At 39.0% G+C, this 17,793-nt stretch overlaps 1 protein-coding gene across 2 annotated transcripts in view; it reads right to left on the bottom strand.

The window, feature by feature from the left end:
- Positions 1-7,149: 7,149 nt before the first annotated feature.
- Positions 7,150-17,793, bottom strand: part of PREX2 (phosphatidylinositol-3,4,5-trisphosphate dependent Rac exchange factor 2) — a 334,883-nt gene continuing 324,239 nt past the window's right edge. For both annotated transcript variants that reach the window (XM_002710460.6, XM_089336348.1), the window contains exon 40: positions 7,150-13,429. In XM_002710460.6, coding sequence (XP_002710506.2) covers positions 13,384-13,429 — 46 coding nt within the window. In that variant the 3' untranslated portion in view covers positions 7,150-13,383. The remainder of the gene's footprint in view (positions 13,430-17,793) is intronic.

Here is a 17,793-nt window from a genome sequence, read left to right as displayed (position 1 = left end):
ATCTGCCAAATATTCACTGGAATTTCTAAAACCATTTTCCCACTCAACATGGTCTCTACCCAGGTTAATATTAAATAGCAAACTTACAGTAATGTATCTCCAAGAGCCAAAGCTTAATGTAACAGAAATGCAAGACATGAATATTTACATATCCTTGTTGTGAAAAGCATTTAGCTAACAGCCATGTGGAAAAAAACATCTAAGAATTTTCATTCTTAACAGAAAAACAAATCTTAACTGAACCATGTCAACAAGCTAAAAGAAAAAAATATTTTATACAGCCTCCTACTCCAACTATAGCACCAGCTCTCATCCTTTCTCAGCAACTGTATATGAATACTGACCTACAGTTGCTTTGCCTTCCTGTTTTTCTGCTCATTAATATACATACTAACTGTAACTTGGATTCTGCATCAAGGATCTCCGTTGAGGATAATTACTTTCCTGTTGAAGTTTTAAAAGATCGGTGCACTCACAGAGGAGAAAACACACCGATTGGCAGGTTAACGCAAGTGAAGCAGGTAATGAATATTGGCTCATGAATACTCTAGTGCTGCTCTGAGGGCCATCTGTTGTTTACGCCTGCCTGGAATCAATTCCTACTTCTGGTAATAGCACTCTCATTTTCATTTGGTAAATTTGTGACAACTCTGCTCTTGATCTAGAAATGGACTGTAATACAAGGCTGCTCAATAACATACAGCGAGGCTCTGCTGATTGGTTTAGGGAAACATCACAAGGCAGAAATTTTGGTGGCAACCTTTGGAACTCTGTTTCATTGAAGTTGGTGTATAAAATATATCAGCTTAGTGATGCTAAGGGCCGCTTTGCTATCTTTAAAGAAGATCTGGTCTAAGAAAGGGCAAAATAGAGGGAAACAAGGTGAAGAGAGGAAGATAAACTTCTGATGACATTCTTTTAACCTCAAAGGATGACCTTAGCCATGAGATGCACTTAGAACAATTTATAGCTTTGTTACATTTTCCACATTTTTGTTTTGGCTGGTAAAGCCCGTTAGTTTTTGATTTCTATCATTTACATGGAATACTGGACTAATGTGGATATCATCTATTGTTTACAAATATTCTAGGCTGTGGCTGGCTGGCAGGAGTTAATTGCAATACATCTTTCTTAAAAAATGTTTTTGGGTCTCACAAAAATCAGATAAGCCTTTTGCAAATAAACTGAAATAAAATAAAAACAAGTGCCAAATGTCCTTTCTAACTTCTTGGTATACTTCCAATATTAAATCATTTAAAAATCCCCCCTTTGAAGTCCACTTTCTGTATGTCCATGAACACATGATTCCTCGGATTCCACCCAAACACTTCAAATATTTGTTTAGGATTTCAGTCACAGTGTCCTTTCTCTAGCTTACCTTTGAAAGCTCTAGTATTCTAACTACATGCTTCATGTAGGTGGTCTTAATTATATATATATTACTTAGATCTTCAGTTCCAATTCATTCAAAAGGAAGAGTCTCTCTCACATATACATGGGGGTTGGGCTCCTTGCCATCACATTCATTTGAGGAATAAACCAGTGGTTGAAAGATTCTCTTTCTCTTTCAATTTTGCCTTTCAAATAAATAAACAAATCTTTAATAAAAAAGAAGAAGAAAAGCAATCATGATGCAAGATTATTCTACCTCAAAATGTGATTTTCTGGAAGATTTTTTAAATTAATAAAGCTACCTTGAAAACTGTTTACAGAGGCTTGTAAAGCTTGGTTTTTAATGGAAATTTTTTTTATTTTATTTATTATTTTTTTTGACAGGCAGAGTGGACAGTGAGAGAGAAGAGAGAAAGGTCTTCCTTTTTAATGGAAAAAATTTTTATAAGTTTTAAAATTTCTATTGGAAGGCAGGCAGAGAGGAAGGGAGGTGGGGGCTCCCATCTACTGGCTGATTCCCCAAATCCCCACAGCAACATCGCTGGGCCAGGCTGAAACCAGGAGAACTAACAACCTAATCCAGGTCTCCCACAGTAGGAACACAGCTGGAATGCGAACCCAGGGACTCTGATTTGGGTGGGATACAGGTGTACTAGGTGCTGTCTGAACTGCTGTGCCAAATACCCTTTCTGTTATAAAACTTAATTGAGTTAATTTGCAGAGTACCATTCATTTGTAAATAATAATAATAACAACAACAATAATAATATGGAGAGTTCATGGCTACTCTTTATCTAGTTTCCCCAAAAGGTACCTAGTATCTTGAGGCCAGCATCATGGCACAGCAGATAAAGTCACCACCTGCAGCACCTGCATCCCAAATGGGCACCAGTTCGTGTCCCAGCTGTTCCACTTCCGATCCAGCTCTCTGCTTATGTGCCTGGGAAAGTAATGGAGGATAGTCAAAGTTTCTGGGCTCCTGCTACCCATGTGGGAGACCCGGGGCTCTCTCCCTGTCTCTCCCACTAACTCTTTCAAATAAATAAATACATCTTGCATCACCACAAGGATCATTCAAGTTGTCCTTAGATAACTATATCTACTTTCCTCCTACATACTTATCCTTCATTTATTTTTCTATAAATTTGACCTTTCAAGAATGTCATATGAAAGGAATCATTTCACAACATTCTTTCAGAATTCTTCATCTAAGACATTGGTCAAAAAATACTTTGCAACTGTTTCCTCCAAGTCTGTAACTTGTCTTGTTTCATCTTCACATAAGCTTTAAAATAGAAACATTTTATAATTTGATAAGGTCCAATTTATCAACTTTTTCTTTTGGAACTCATGGATTTTGTGTCATCTATGAATTTTTTATTTTCCTAGAAGTTTTGCAGTTTTCTGTTTTACTTTTATGTTCATAACCCATTTTTGGTGACAGTAGGTATAATGGGTAATGTTCAAGCTTTATGCTGATGGGTGTTCATGGCCCCAGCACAATTTACTAAAAGAATAGCCTTCCTTCATTGAATTGCTCTTTGAGATGTCTTCAAAAATGTGAATCTGAAATTATTTTAAAAGTTTAATTTTTAAAGTACGGAACAATTTTTTGAAAGATTTATTTTTTATTTATTTGAAAGGCAGAGTTACAGAGGGGGAGAGAAGGAGAAAGAGAGAGAGAGATAGATCTTTCATCTGCTGGTTCATTTCCTAAATGACCCCAATAGCCGGGGCTGGACCAGGCTGAAACTAGGATAACAGAACGTCTCCCAGGTCTCCACATAGGTGCAGGGGCCCAAGGACTGGGGCCATCCTCATCTGCTTTCACAGGCACATTAGCAGAGAACTGGATCAAAAGTGAAGCACTCAGTACACAAACCAGTATCCAAATGGGATGCCAGCACCACAGCAGCCCCAAAAGATTAATTTAAAAAATCCATTTGGGTGTGATGAAAATGTTTTGGAAGTAGATAAAGGTGATGGCTATACAACATTGTGTTTGTACCAAGTACTACTGAATCACATTCTTCAAAGTGTTTTGTTATGTGTATCTCACCACAATAAAAAAAAAAATAGTGGAAAAAAGCTTGTCCTAGCTAAGCTTCTAATCCCTGTCTTAAATAATTCAGTGAAATTTATCAATAGTTGCATATGAGAGGCTCTTTTTGCATCATCATGCAAACTATTCTTTTCTCTATTATTTGTATACCACTTCCAGATACCTCATTGTGAAAGGTAGGTAGCATCCTAATGCCTAATGTCTGGAGTAAACATTTTTTTTCTTTTCAACTTTTATTTAATAAATATAAATTTCCAAAGTACAACTCTTAAATTATAGCAGCTTTCCCCCCATAACCTCCCTCCCACCCACAACTATCCCATCTCCCACTCCTTCTCCTATCCCATTCTTCATCATGATTCATTTTCAATTATCTTTATATACAGAAGATCAACTTAGTATATACTAAGTAAAGATTTCAACAGTTTGCACCCACAAAGACACACAAAGTATAGAGTACTGTTTTTGAGTAGTAGTTTTACCATTAATTCTCACAGTACGGTCCATTAAGGGCAGAGGTCCTACATGGGGAGCAGGTGCACAGTGACTCCTGTTGTTGATTTAACAATTGACACTCTTATTTATGATGTCAGTAATCACCTGAAGCTCTTGTCATGAGCTGCCAAGGCTATGGAAGTCTCTTGAGTTCACCAACTCCGATCTTATTTAGACAAGGCCATATTCAAAGTGGAAGTTCTAGGAGTAAACTTTTTTTTTTTTTTTTTTTTTTTTTTGATAGAGTGGATAGTGAGAGACAGAGAGACAGAGAGAAAGGTCTTCCTTTTGCCGTTGGTTCACCCTCTAATGGCCGCCACGGCTGGCGCGCTGCGGCCGGCGCACTGCGCTAATCAGAAGCCAGGAGCCAGGTGCTTCTCCTGGTCTCCCATGGGGTGCAGGGCCCAAGTACTTGGGCCATCCTCCACTGCACTCCCTGGCCACAGCAGAGAGCTGGCCTGGAAGAGGGGCAACCGGGACAGAATCCGGCGCCCCGACCGGGACTAGAACCCGGTGTGCCGGCGCCGCAAGGTGGAGGATTAGCCTAGTGAGCCGCGGCGCCGGCCCAGGAGTAAACATTTTTAACAGTGAGTCAACATGTAGGCAGACAGAGCAGCAAGTTTTCAGTAGACCTAATGGTTCTGGTAATCAATCCCCTCCTGTCCTTAGTCATTCTTTGGCCACTGTTATATCCTAGCTTGTTTTCATCTCTCTGAATTAAAGTGCCCTCAACAGAACACTCTATTATATCATGTGGTGACCACTGCCTTTTGCTCAGAGCACACAGCTCTAGAATCATATATTTTATCACTCTTCTGGCAAAGGGTTCACAGGCCTCTTCTAAATGAGACACAGTTATTCAAGGGCAGCTTGTCTGTGACGTGTTTGAATTTCCAGTGTGTACTGAAACTTCCTTGCATGTATTCACTTTCATTAGCAGTCAAAGTATCCATATTGAAGTCGAAAATTCCTGAGCCTACGTAATCTTAGAAATGGGCTAACTCCTTCCCAGTTCAGGGGGTTTATATTATCAGAAACCAGTTTCAACAATTCAATAAGATGTGTATATTGCTGCATTCAAATAAGGCCAATCTCAAGCTTGAAAACATCATGCTTAGGCTATGTCTTTTAAACACTTTTAGTTAAGAAAATTAAGCCTTTTACCTTCAAGTCATGCAACTCATGATACTTGGCCATCAAGCATTGCAAATTTAGTCCAGAAATCATGGCAAATTGAAGCCAACTTTAAGCATAATTAATGTCCTCTAGTGTAGCAGCTCAACACAGGCTGAAGTGATGACAAAGGAGAGATATTTGCATTTCTGTAAGGATGAGCTTTTCACAGCTCCTTGCTTCTGGGACATAGAGGGGTGATGAGAGAATGAAAACTATAATATCACTAATTGCTTTTAATTCTAATCCATTGGTAATGTTCATTTATGCTGATATTTACATTTTCTTTCTTTAAGCCTGATCAGCCTCCCTTTGGATGGACTGTACCATCTTTACCATCTCGTACTAATGAATTGACAATTTTTTCTCTTGATGTTTCTAGAAGAATTTTCCTATATTGTTTTGATAAATATTTATATTCCAAAGACATACAAGTCCTCCACTACAAATGTCCTATTTTTGTGTGAGTTTGGGAAACACTGTAAGCCCTGTCTCTCTTGCAAAATCAGAATTTTTGTTAGTTTACGAGAAAGTTGGTGAAATGCTATAATAATTTGTTAATTCTGTTTCTTAAACTTGTTTTTAATCACAAAATATGCTGGGGGGAGGGAGACCTCAGTGTATGACCTAACAGCATCTTTGGAACCCAAGTTCAGGGAATGGGATCCTACAAGAGCCACACTTGCTGATTTTATATTCTTACTCTTAGACTAAAGCTGCAACATCAAACAATAGCAATCTAGTTATTGATTTTTGTTTCCTCTAATTATTATTGCTAATATTATTATTGGGTGGCCTGCACAATCAATAACATACATACTCTCTGATTTCATAATTATTTCTCATCATCGTCAACTGCTTATTTTATCATGTTCACAATGTCCAAAGTCCGGACTTCTTAGCCTGGCATCCAGAGACCCACGTCCTAAAGCTTCAACGCTTTTCTGCACATATCTCTTTTTAATCACATCCACAGATCTTTATCATCTGTCCAGCCAGACCCACACAGCATCCCTCAACACTTGGTGCATTTATAGCTCAGTGCCTGTCTTCATGCTAGTCCCTTCTGATGCTTAATTTTACTCTTCTTGAAAGCAGTCTACCTTTTCTGACTTAGTCTTCTCTCACCATTTTAGAATTTTCTTTTTTTTTTTTAATTTATTTATTTTTTGACAGGCAGAGTGGACAGTGAGAGAGAGAGACAGAGAGAAAGGTCTTCCTTTTTTTTGCCGTTGGTTCACCCTCCAATGGCCGCCGCGGCCGGCGCACCGCGCTGATCCGATGGCAGAAGCCAGGTGCTTCTCCTGGTCTCCCATGGGGTGCAGGGCCCAAGCACTTGGGCCATCCTCCACTGCACTCCCTGGCCACAGCAGAGAGCTGGCCTGGAAGAGGGGCAACTGGGACAGAATCCGGCGCCCCGACCGGGACTAGAACCCAGTGTGCCGGCGCCGCAAGGTGGAGGATTAGCCTAGCGAGCCGCGGCGCCGGCCTGTATTTTCTTTATCAATGTTCTCCACCTCTATACTGTAAACTCCCTAAGTTTCCACATACCCAGTACTTGGTAAATACTTGGTAAGTACTGTGTTCATGTTTCTCACTGCCTAACCTCTCATTTTGTACTGTTGTATATTGCTATGTTTGTAGTTACCATTTGGGTTTGTGCACTGCATCAGTCACCTTAAATATACCAAATTCCTCAACCTTAGAATTTGGAAATTATATACATTTTTAAAACAACTCATAAATAAGTACTGAGTACGCCTCCATAGATTGGCTAATTCAGGGAACAGTACAAGTCTCTCGTCACTTGTGACACTTTCCTGTGCTGTGGCCCAGGGAAATCTGCTTTCCCAGCCCCTGCCTAACAGTCACCTTCTCTTCAGTTCTAGTACATTTGTTTCAGGCATGTGTCAAGTTTCTTTTACTGATTTGTGAGCTCTTCAAGGGAAAAATCTGTTTCATGGGTTTTGTCTTTTAAACAGGTGAAAATATAATAGAAATTCAATTTAAATGGTAAGAAGCTGAACTGGTCATACTACATTTCACTTTATTGACATTTCTCATATAATGTTATTTTCCCATCTTTTATGCAGATAAAAATAAATGATATAAAATACATAATGCACTTTGATAATTTTAACCATTCACAAAACAGAGAGTGACTGAAACTATGTTACATGGATATTTTACAAAGGAAAAAACAATTAGTATAATAACACATTCAGATGAAATTTATCATTAGGGTTTGGGTGTTGCATCATGTTAAATATGGATACCTTTAAAACAGTCACTATTTATATAACCAATTTGACATTGTACTATTTAAAATAATGAACAATGTATAAATGAGTACTTATAAAAATACTTTAAGCAAAAAGCTATGTTCCACTGATTTGCTTGGCAGTTACAAAAATATATATTCATCTGAGACTAATAAATTTGCTTGAGGCATTAGATATTCAAATTCAAATGCATGTTTTCTAAAATGTTTCTCTGATTTAGTATTCTTGGCTACATATATTATATATGTACATGGTATGAGAATAGGTTTGTATCACAAATAATGTCATTATAAGTAAAAGACTTAGGTGATCAATAACATAGAGTGATGTTGTGAAGGTTTTCCCAACAGACCAAAACATATACAGATCTACTGGCTGTGCCTCATACAAAGTAAATTCTCAAAAACAATTGTTGAATGGATAAATGAGTGGATAGCATTCATTATGTTATTTACATCTGAAATTAATTATCCAAAGCTATCTATTTCTGGCAGAAATAGAGTTTAGAAATTCAACCATTCTGTTTATTCAGCAAACTTCTCAAGGATAGAGTCAGGCAGGTCAATTGCCTCCATGTTGGAAAGCAAATGAGGGCCAGTGATCAAAACGTGTTCTCCCAGATCTACTGAATACATGGTTACAGAGCTCTGACCTGCACAGTACAGATGTTCAATATAACTGAACTGAACAACTCCATTTTTCATATCTTCAGCAAGATAAGACATAAGAACTAAATTTTGATAATGTGTTATCATAAAAGTAGTAGGCATACATAACTCTAAGACATATACATACACATATATAACTCATTCAGTAGACTTCAGATATCTCTTCTCAGTGAGAGAAGCAAGCCATCCTGAGTGAAGAGGCCTGTGTCTATGAAACAACTTCCACAAGCTGTAGAGACCATACATCAACAGTCTTCCATGCATGCCCAGGGGATGCTCGGCCATATAATGCTGAGATCACTAATGTTAATGGCAAAGATTTGAAGTAGTATATTTTTCTCTGAAACCAAATTCTACATATTAGGACAATTATGGAACTGCAGTACCTAGGAAGATAATAGTCATATTTGCAAAAGGAATATCCTGGGACCACTTTTGGCACAGACTCCTCTTGTAACAGTTTACTACCTGTTCTACTTTATGCAGGCTGAGGCAGGGCGGAGGCTCATCACTAAAATTTTAACCATTTGATAAAGAAGATTTTTCTTAATCAAAATTCACATCATGCCAAACCATTTTAAGAGCTTTGTTTCCCCTAATATTAAATGGGAAAACTGATAATTCATTCAGCATGTTGATTAATATATTACATGTCAATGAAATTGTTACTGTTAGACTTATTAAATTATAATTTAGTAAGATAATTCCTATGAAAATAAATCTTACAAATTGAACATAATTTCCAAAAATTCATAAGCAATTTAGTCAAATACTAAAGATTAGTTTCAATACCACTAATGCAGAAAGTGTATAAATGGTCTTTAAAGTAAAATGTAGGGCCGGCGCCGTGGCTCAATAGGCTAATCCTCCACCTTGCGGCGCCGGCACACCGGGTTCTAGTCCCGGTCGGGGCGCCGGATTCTGTCCCGGTTGCCCCTCTTCCAGGCCAGCTCTCTGCTATGGCCAGGGAGTGCAGTGGAGGATGGCCCAGGTGCTTGGGCCCTGCACCCCATGGGAGACCAGGAAAAGCACCTGGATCCTGGCTCCTGCCATCGGATCAGCGCGGTGCGCCGGCTGCAGCGGCGGCCATTGGAGGGTGAACCAACGGCAAAGGAAGACCTTTCTCTCTCTGTCTCTCTCTCTCTCACTGTCCACTCTGCCTGTCAAAAATTAAAAAAAAAAAAAAAAAAAAAAAAGTAAAATGTAAAATATAGATGATTTTAAAGTAAAGGAATTCATTTTAAATTTCAATATTAATGGTTTTTCAAAATATAAGTGATTAAATATATTGACTACTCTGCATTTATGCCGTTATACTATGTAGAAAAAGACTTATTTGAACTACTGAAAGAGCACTTTAGTATTTCTAATTCAAATCTATTAGTTTCAAATATTTTCTTCACAAAAAATGCTTCCTAATCAGTAAATACTAATTTTGGCTATAAAATGTATATGTGTGAAGAATTAAAAATAGTTTGTTTTCCTAAATTAGTTAATACGCCCCTTCTGATTGGCTTTCTAATTTCTTTCCTTAGCTCTTACGGTTACCATCAAAGTCAACTTCAATTCATTTTGAATTTAATGATTACAAAATTTAAATTGAGTCAGAACACACTATTTCAAAGTCATATATATTGTGTGTGTGTGTGTGTGTGTGTGTGATACTATCATAAGAAGTCATTGTTGGGGCAGGTGTGGGATCCCGTGGTTAAAATGCGGACTAACATGACCATGCCCTGGTTCCAATCCCTGATAATGAAGATCCTATGAGGCAGTGGTGATGGCTCCCATTATTGAGTTCTGCAACCCACATGGAAAAACTGGACTGAGTTCTCAGGTCTTGCCATTTCAGCCCAGTTCTGGCTGCCATGGGCATTTGGGGGAGTAAATAAGTAGATAGGAGCATTCTCTTTCTATGTGTCTGCCATTCTCTCTCTGGGTTTCAAATAAATTTTTTTTAAAAAAAGAGAAATTGCCCTCATTTAAAAATAAACATTGTTGCTGCATGAAGAGTGGCCAATGATGGTGCAGGGCATGCAAGCCACTCAAAAAGTGCTTTAAAGAGAGAGAAAATAGTAGGGGGTTTCAGATTGAAATACTGGTTTATAAAATAAAGCTTACCCTCTTAACTCAACATAAAATCTCCAATGTAAGTGCAACTAGCACAGAAATCTCTCCCTCTTTGAATGATAACAGAGCAATATAAATTTCTAGTCTTCTCAAACTCCTCATAGTTTTCACATATTAAATTTTGTAATATCAGGAACATTTCTAAGATACTGTGGAATGCATAAGATGTACAAACTATGAATTACTACTCAACAGTGATTTTTTAGTCAGGACACGTATTAAAATCTAAAGTTTCTAGGCAGGGCCTTCTCTTTTGGCTGGAGAGTGGCAGTAGTCCAAACTCAGAACCTAAGCATAGCTAGCCTGCTCTAGCAACGTTTGAAGGTACACTGGTTGCAGTGGAGCACATGGCATTTATATAAACACTTCTATAAACTCAAGGCCAGTTACATGTCCAGGGTCATATGGAAGCCCATTATGGTACTGAAAAAATTGTCACTATCCATTCATCCATTAGAATTTTTTTTTACTGTTACCACTGTTTTGGAATTACAGTCAAGTCTTATATAATACACTAGTCTAGCTTTTCAAAACACAACTAAGACTGTTACCTTCAATTATAGGGAATATGATATGAAATAATTTTCAGATTGCTACAGTGTTGGGTTACCTCTAAATGTTTATCCAGGATGGTAAATATCCAGACATACTTTCAGATACTAAAGGCATTTTAAATATTTCCATTCACCTATATGTAAATATAAGAGGCATAATTTGAAATACTACAATAGTTTTTATATTAATAAGGAAAAGTAGTATAATGAATTAAGAAGACAGACTTCCTGGGTTTAAATTCTGGTTCCACCACTTACCAACCATGTGACCTTAGGCAAGTCACTGGGTTATCCTTTGTTTCAGTCCCTCAACTATAAAATGGAGTGATGAAGAGTATTATTTCACATTGTTGTTGTCAGGATGAAGTGAAATGGTAACAAGAAAAATTGGGTAAGACAACTGGAGGTTTACTTGACACATAACGGTCACTTAGTGTTAGCTACAACTTTTATTATAATCAAAATTACACTGGCTGATTATGATATCAACCATTACTAATCTTTGAGCATGGAGCAAGAAACAAGAACCTGGATGGAAGGAACACTTCTACATTTAATCCCCATAACAATATTAAGCAATTCCATTTTACAGAGAAGACAGAAATATGTTAAAGATACTACAATTGTAGGTAACTTGTCCTGTGAAATATAGCCACGTACAAATGAATTGTTTAAGTGACCCCTTCATGGCTCTACTGAGCATTACTGCTTCCTGGATAGTGATTAGGAAATAGTAATGAAAATATGGAAATACTTGCTCTTAATCAGCTGTATTCACTTCTGTGGCCTACAATGAAAAAGCCAAGTTTTTAGTACAGGAAAATCACAACTCAGGCCTTCCAGATCCCTTGCCAATTACATCAAGAATGTTAAATCCCTGAAAGTTAAAGTTATATTTAATATTGGTATTTATGTAAAGGGACTATCTATATCACATTCAAAACATTCAACTTTTTTTTAAATTTTTGATGATGGTTTCCATATTTTTTAAAAAACATATGGACTCACCATAATGTCTCAAGTGCCAAATAACAATTACTATCCTTGGCAGGTATTATATATGTCTAATACATACGTAACACAGTATTTTTGTTATTCAATACACAACTAGTAATGAGGTTTCTGATGACAGCTTGAAAATCATTATCAAATTTCATTAATTAAAATTTAATAATGGCTTGTCTATACTGTAGTTATGAAAAGCATTTCACATAATAACTTAGTCCAAATCCATATGCAGTCGTGTGTTGCATAATGATGTTTCAGTGGATGACAGAAAACATAAACAGTGGTGGCCCTGCAGGATGACATCACCTAGTGATGTCACAGCCATCTTGTTCGTGTAAGTACATTCTACAACATCTGCACAATGATGAAGTTGCCTAAACTGCATTTCTCAGAATACATCTCTATTAAGTGATACACGACTGTAATGATCATGATTGCAATAGTTGTTTTGTTTAGAAAATTACAGATTTTAAATAGATTAATGTATTCACCATGCTGAAATCACTATCATATATATGAATAAATGCTACACATTACATGTACTTCCATAAACTATTAAAGTCCTTAATATTCCTTTTAAGTAGAACAAATAAAGCTTTATTTCTCTTTTACCCATACCTTTTTAGAAAAATATTCATGATGGTGGATTCTTTTAAGGGTATCACATCTTATATGAAGGCCTCTGCAAAACTGAGTTTTAGATATCTAAGTTAAAGTTTGAGTTTTTAAGTTGATTTATTTTTCTCTTTTTCTCGATAGCCACCCTTCTCCCCTCACCTGCTTGGTCTCCTCTTCCTTTATCCTGTAGACCCTGACAGCACAGCACCCAAATATACATGGCCGAAAGTCAAGCCCAGTGTAGAGGCCAAGGGTAGCACCAGCTCGCTGGAATTCTCCATGAGCAAGGGGTACCTGAAAGCAGTTGGTAGAAATTCTTTCTGGGAGCCTCCATCAGTTCTCTTCTCTACTGAGAAATATGGGAGTACTTCAAAGGCTCATGGAAAGTAGAATTAAAATATAAGCTTACTGTGATGCTAAAAAAGAAAATCTGAACTCTATGCATATTCAGAAGCCCTTACTAGAAGAAGTAACAAATGCTTTTCCATCTTTCACACATAAACGACTTTCTCATAGGCAAGTGGAGACTGAACATCTATGCCACCCAGACTGTACCATCCTTAACATTTTTGCATGATGACTGGTCATGTTTCCTCAGTGACAGATGTCTTCAAGTGAAAATATCCATTACCATGTATATCCATTTGGGGAAGATGAAAACAAAACAAAACAATTTTAATGAATGGAAGAGGAAGCACAATGGTTAATTTTTATCCATGATGATTTTTTATAAATTCCAGGGATGAACGTTATGCTCAAAGATGAATATTAAACATCAATACATAAATCAGTTTGTGAAGGTAAATTAAATTAACGAATGCCTATGCATTTCCAGCATAAATATCCAGGTATAAACCGAGCATTAGTCATTCACACCATGATGGAAGATTCAGAGGCAAAATGCATTTCTTTATCTGTAGTGGAGAACATTCAGCCAGTGTGCACTTTGGCTAGGTCAGTGTTCAGAAGCTTCGTCACACCTGGTTCCTGGAGAATTTGCTTCATTCTTCTCCAGCTGGGGGAGGAGGCTCACACAACCTGTACAACCTAGAGAAGGAACAGAAATGTTTGACAGTTGCCAGGGTCTTGCCGTCACCTGAAGTGTTTTCTCATTGGTGGAACAAATAGTCTGGCTTCTCTTCAGATTCTATAAATCTTTCCCCTTCATTAGGAGAACAAACACATTGCCAATAATTTCTTGGTCTGTGACTCATGATCACACTATTTCACTAAAAACAACGTATGAATGACTTAACTCTAATATTTCAGTCCTATAATTTAGTACAAATGTATGTCTCTTTGCACATCTACCTAACTCCTGATTAAGCAATGGTACATTTTTAAAAAACTGTTGCTTTGCTCCAGTGCTGCCACCCAGGCTGGTAGTAACATCTGTTCTCTGAATTTCAGGAGGTGATACTGTCATGATAATTGCCAGCATGTTTATCATGATTATCTTGTAGCAAGACAGCCCCTGTCCTCTAAGGGTCTGCTGATTTGAAGACTAATTTTAGAAATCGACTTCCATTGGTACTATCCCCATGGTGCAGGAAGCTGGCTGAGGATGGGCTGATGGGGTAGATTCCTGAGGCTTGAATCTCAAAGGCCCAATTAGCATGTTTCTCAGGACTCACCACCTGGCTCTGCTCAGGCCCAGTACACCTGATACTGAATCTCCAAATGGGCCAAGGAATCCACTTGCACCTGGGAATGTCTAAGGATGCTCCCTGTTTACAATGCAGGGCCAGTTTAAGATCATCCAGCCTTGATGCAAAGCTCTGGGACCTAACTAGGATTATATGAAGTCTGGCGCTTCACATTCTTCTGGATGGTTAAATCCTAGCTCCAGGACCCAAGTGAAAGGAAACATTAACAGGTAACCATAGTACATTACTTAACAGCATATTCTAAAAGAAGATGGTCTGACCATGAGACAGAACTCTTATATGAATGTCCCTAATATAGAGGCAGGATATCACCAGGACCAAGCCTCTTGTCTGCTCCCTTATCCCAAGGTGTCCTTGCCTGTCCTTTAAGATGAAGCAGTTATCCAAAGGAGTGCAGTGAATTGAGGGCATGGTGAGCTGGCCCTATGCAGGTCACAGGACTCAAGAAGTCATTTGCTTCTCCACAGAGAAAACCTGGTTGGCCAGTATTGTCTGGAGGGATTTTCTTTAGGGAAATTCCAGGTCTTGGGAAGACTGTAACTACCACCTGCATGTATCTCCTCATCTGGGCATCATAAGAATTCCATGAAGAGCATGACATTGCTGACCAATCAAAGGAAGGACACAAACATCACTGACCAGGGACTTGGACAGGAGCTGATCACACACCTCTCAGCCCTAAATTCAGTCCCTAAGAACGTTCACTTTTAATCCCTTGGGGATCCCAGGAATTCATTCTTAGCTACAGGACTCCATGCTCTGCATTTTGCAGATAAATACCGACTGTTCTTCCACCACTCTGATGTCAGTGATCGGCATAGGAGGAGGGGATCCAGATATGGGGGTTCTATAGCAACTCCTCCAACTAGTTTTTTGGGCTTGTTCTGCAACAACCCAAAGTGGCTGAGTGTTCCTCTTCTGAGTGTCTATGGCCATGCTTGTCCATCCTTCTGTAATGTTTAGTCTTTCAATCTCAAAATGTAAACAGCATATTTTAATTTTGTACCTTTTTAAAGGTTCCTCAAGCCCAGGGCTAACTATGGCGATTCCCTCCCTTTTAGAGATTAAATGGAACACAACATAAGGGAGTTGTTGATTAATTTAGCAAATTATAAATTTCCTCTCCCTCTGACATTTAATTCCATGCTAATAGTTAAATCAAATGGGAAGAATAAGGAAGATATAGCATGGAGTTGTAAATCTGGCTAACAAAATGAACTTTCCCAGTCTGGAAACAGAAGAAGTTATTGCCTTAAAAGGTGTGCAAAAATATATCTCAGCTCTGGAAGGTGGTTTATGCCCTACGTGTTATCTGCACAGAAGAGGTGAATACTGAAGTAAGGACACCTCACCAGAAAAGCTGAGTTCATCCTGACCAAAGAAAAGAACACATTAAACTGAGCTGACACGATTCAAAAGTTCTTTTGCAGCTGAGGGATATGAGGTTGCTTCAAATTGCATTTCCTAGGCTGGAATAACACGAGGATCACAACGTTCTTTCCCCGCCTTAGTCTCTACCCTCTAGTTCCCCAGATAGAGCTGCCTAATGAGGGGAAAAGGCACCCTGGCCCTCAGGTAGAGAAGTGGGAATGTGGGTGGCAAACGTCCTGCCCCTGAGGTCTGGGCTGAGCCACCACATTCCTTTACCTTGCTCTTTGAAATGGCTGCTTTGCAAACAGGAGAAAAGGCTACTCCTTGTGATCGCCTAATGAAATAATAGCACTGGGCACTGCCTAGTCAGGCAGATTCAGCTTCCATGAGGCTGCTTGGAAGTGACTCAGGGTTATTTGAGTTCAGACACATTTGTAATGGAAATCGTGGCGCTTTGGGAATTTAGGGCAGGCAGATGAAGTTTGGAAGTGAAGTGTAATAGGTGAGAGTTGGACCATCCTTCTGCACTAAGGCATTTGTTTTTATGGCAGCTAAATGGTTGGGCAGTGGGAGGTCTATGTTTGCCCAACACTTGGGGCTCCTGCTGCATTATCGTTCCACTTGTGCACAGCAGGAGCCCTCCATAAAGTGGTTTGTTCCTGGCTCCACTTTCTTTCATTCGCGTTTGGGTTCTGGCAGCCACTGTGGAGTCCGCATTTCCAGCTTAAGTCCAAATCTGCAGAAAGCAGCATCTTCAAACTATATCTTTGTTTTTTCTTTTTCTTTTTGACAGGCAGAGTGGACAGTGAGAGAGAAACAGAGAGAAAGGTCTTCCTTTTCCGTTGGTTCACCCTCCAATGGCCGCTGCGGGCTGCGCACCGCGCTGATCCGAAGCCAGGAGCCAGGTGTTTCTCCTTGTCTCCCATGAGGGTGCAAGGCCCAAGCACTTGGGCCATCCTCCACTGCACTCCCGGGCCACAGGAAGAGGGGCAACCGGGACAGAATCCGGCGCCCCGACCAGGACTAGAACCTGGTGTGCCGGCACCGCAAGGCAGAGGTTTAGCCTAGTGAGCCGCGGCGCCGGCCGGGATGAATTCTTAAATTAAAATCCTCCAGGTAGGAAGATTGCTTATTAATGCTGTGCTACTTTCTTCAAGTTAAAAATTCATTATTGCTACAAGTCTCTTCCTGATTTTGACCCCTCTCTGTAACATCAGCCTCACTTTGTGTCATTCTTAGGTTACATTCAGCCATCAGCCATAGAGTTTTCCACACAGTTCTCAGAATACAATGTGTGCTTTTGCTGCATAGGACATCACTACCATCATGATTGGCCAGGGAGCATTTTGTGACCTCCCGTCTCCATCTATTGGCTGCACTGCATCTCATCTTTCTGTTCTCAGGATGTTCTCTGCCTGTGTCTATCACAGGTCTTACCATACATTGTGGAGCATTTTTGCTTTATTCAATTGTAAGTCTACTACACCTCCAAAAAATGAATCAAAGGACTATGTATTTATCTCTAGCTTTTAACAAAGGGGCTGATATCTACAGACACATAGCAGAAAGTAAATATATGCTTTCTGCGTGATTTTAAAAATATAAAGTGAGGTGGTTGCTTGGCCTAATGGTTAAGACACCAGCATGCCACTTGGGAGTGCCAGAGTTTGACTCTTGGCTCTGTCTCCTGATTCCAGCTTCCAGCTGATGCAGACCATGGGAGGCAGCAGGTGATCACTCAAATAGTTTGGTCTCTGCCACTTACATGGGAAACCTACATTATATTCCTGGGTCCTGGCTTGGGTCTGGCCCAGTCCTGGCCATTGTGGGTATTTGGGAAGTGAAAGTGGATGACTTCTCTCTCTCTTTCAATAATTAAAAATTTTAAACATACAATGAGAGTGAATTGTAAAAGGAAAACTACGATAGACATAGAACCAAATACTATCTTAGACACAGCAAACTTTATGTTTATGAAGATATTTCCAGAAACATAGCTCCAGGTTTGCCTGGGGAAGGCTTGGTTCCTCTTTGCATTGTCTTTGGGGCAAGAGTCCTGCTTCCACATGGGAGGGATGCCAGCCCCTATATGTTCCCCTACATTCTCTCTGCACCCTCCATAGAGTGCTTCTCATACTTCACCCTCCCTGGTAGTTCTGTTTTCCTCATCTCATCTTTTTAACTGAAACCTACTATTTCTATCATGGGTTTATATCTTCCACAGGGCATAGCAGAGTATTTTTGCATTTCTTAGACTCTCAAGGAATATTTGTAGAATGAATGAGATTAACAAATTATAATAATATATAATAATATATAATTAATATATCATAATATAATATCAGTTAAAATTATTCTTTATTTTTCTCTCAG

Source organism: Oryctolagus cuniculus, chromosome 6 (assembly GCF_051225735.1).
Source record: "Oryctolagus cuniculus isolate XC-2025 breed Fujian yellow rabbit chromosome 6, ASM5122573v1, whole genome shotgun sequence".
Lineage (NCBI taxonomy): Eukaryota > Metazoa > Chordata > Mammalia > Lagomorpha > Leporidae > Oryctolagus > Oryctolagus cuniculus.
Note: the sequence above shows the minus strand (reverse complement) of the source record. Positions and strands in the feature narration are given on the sequence as shown.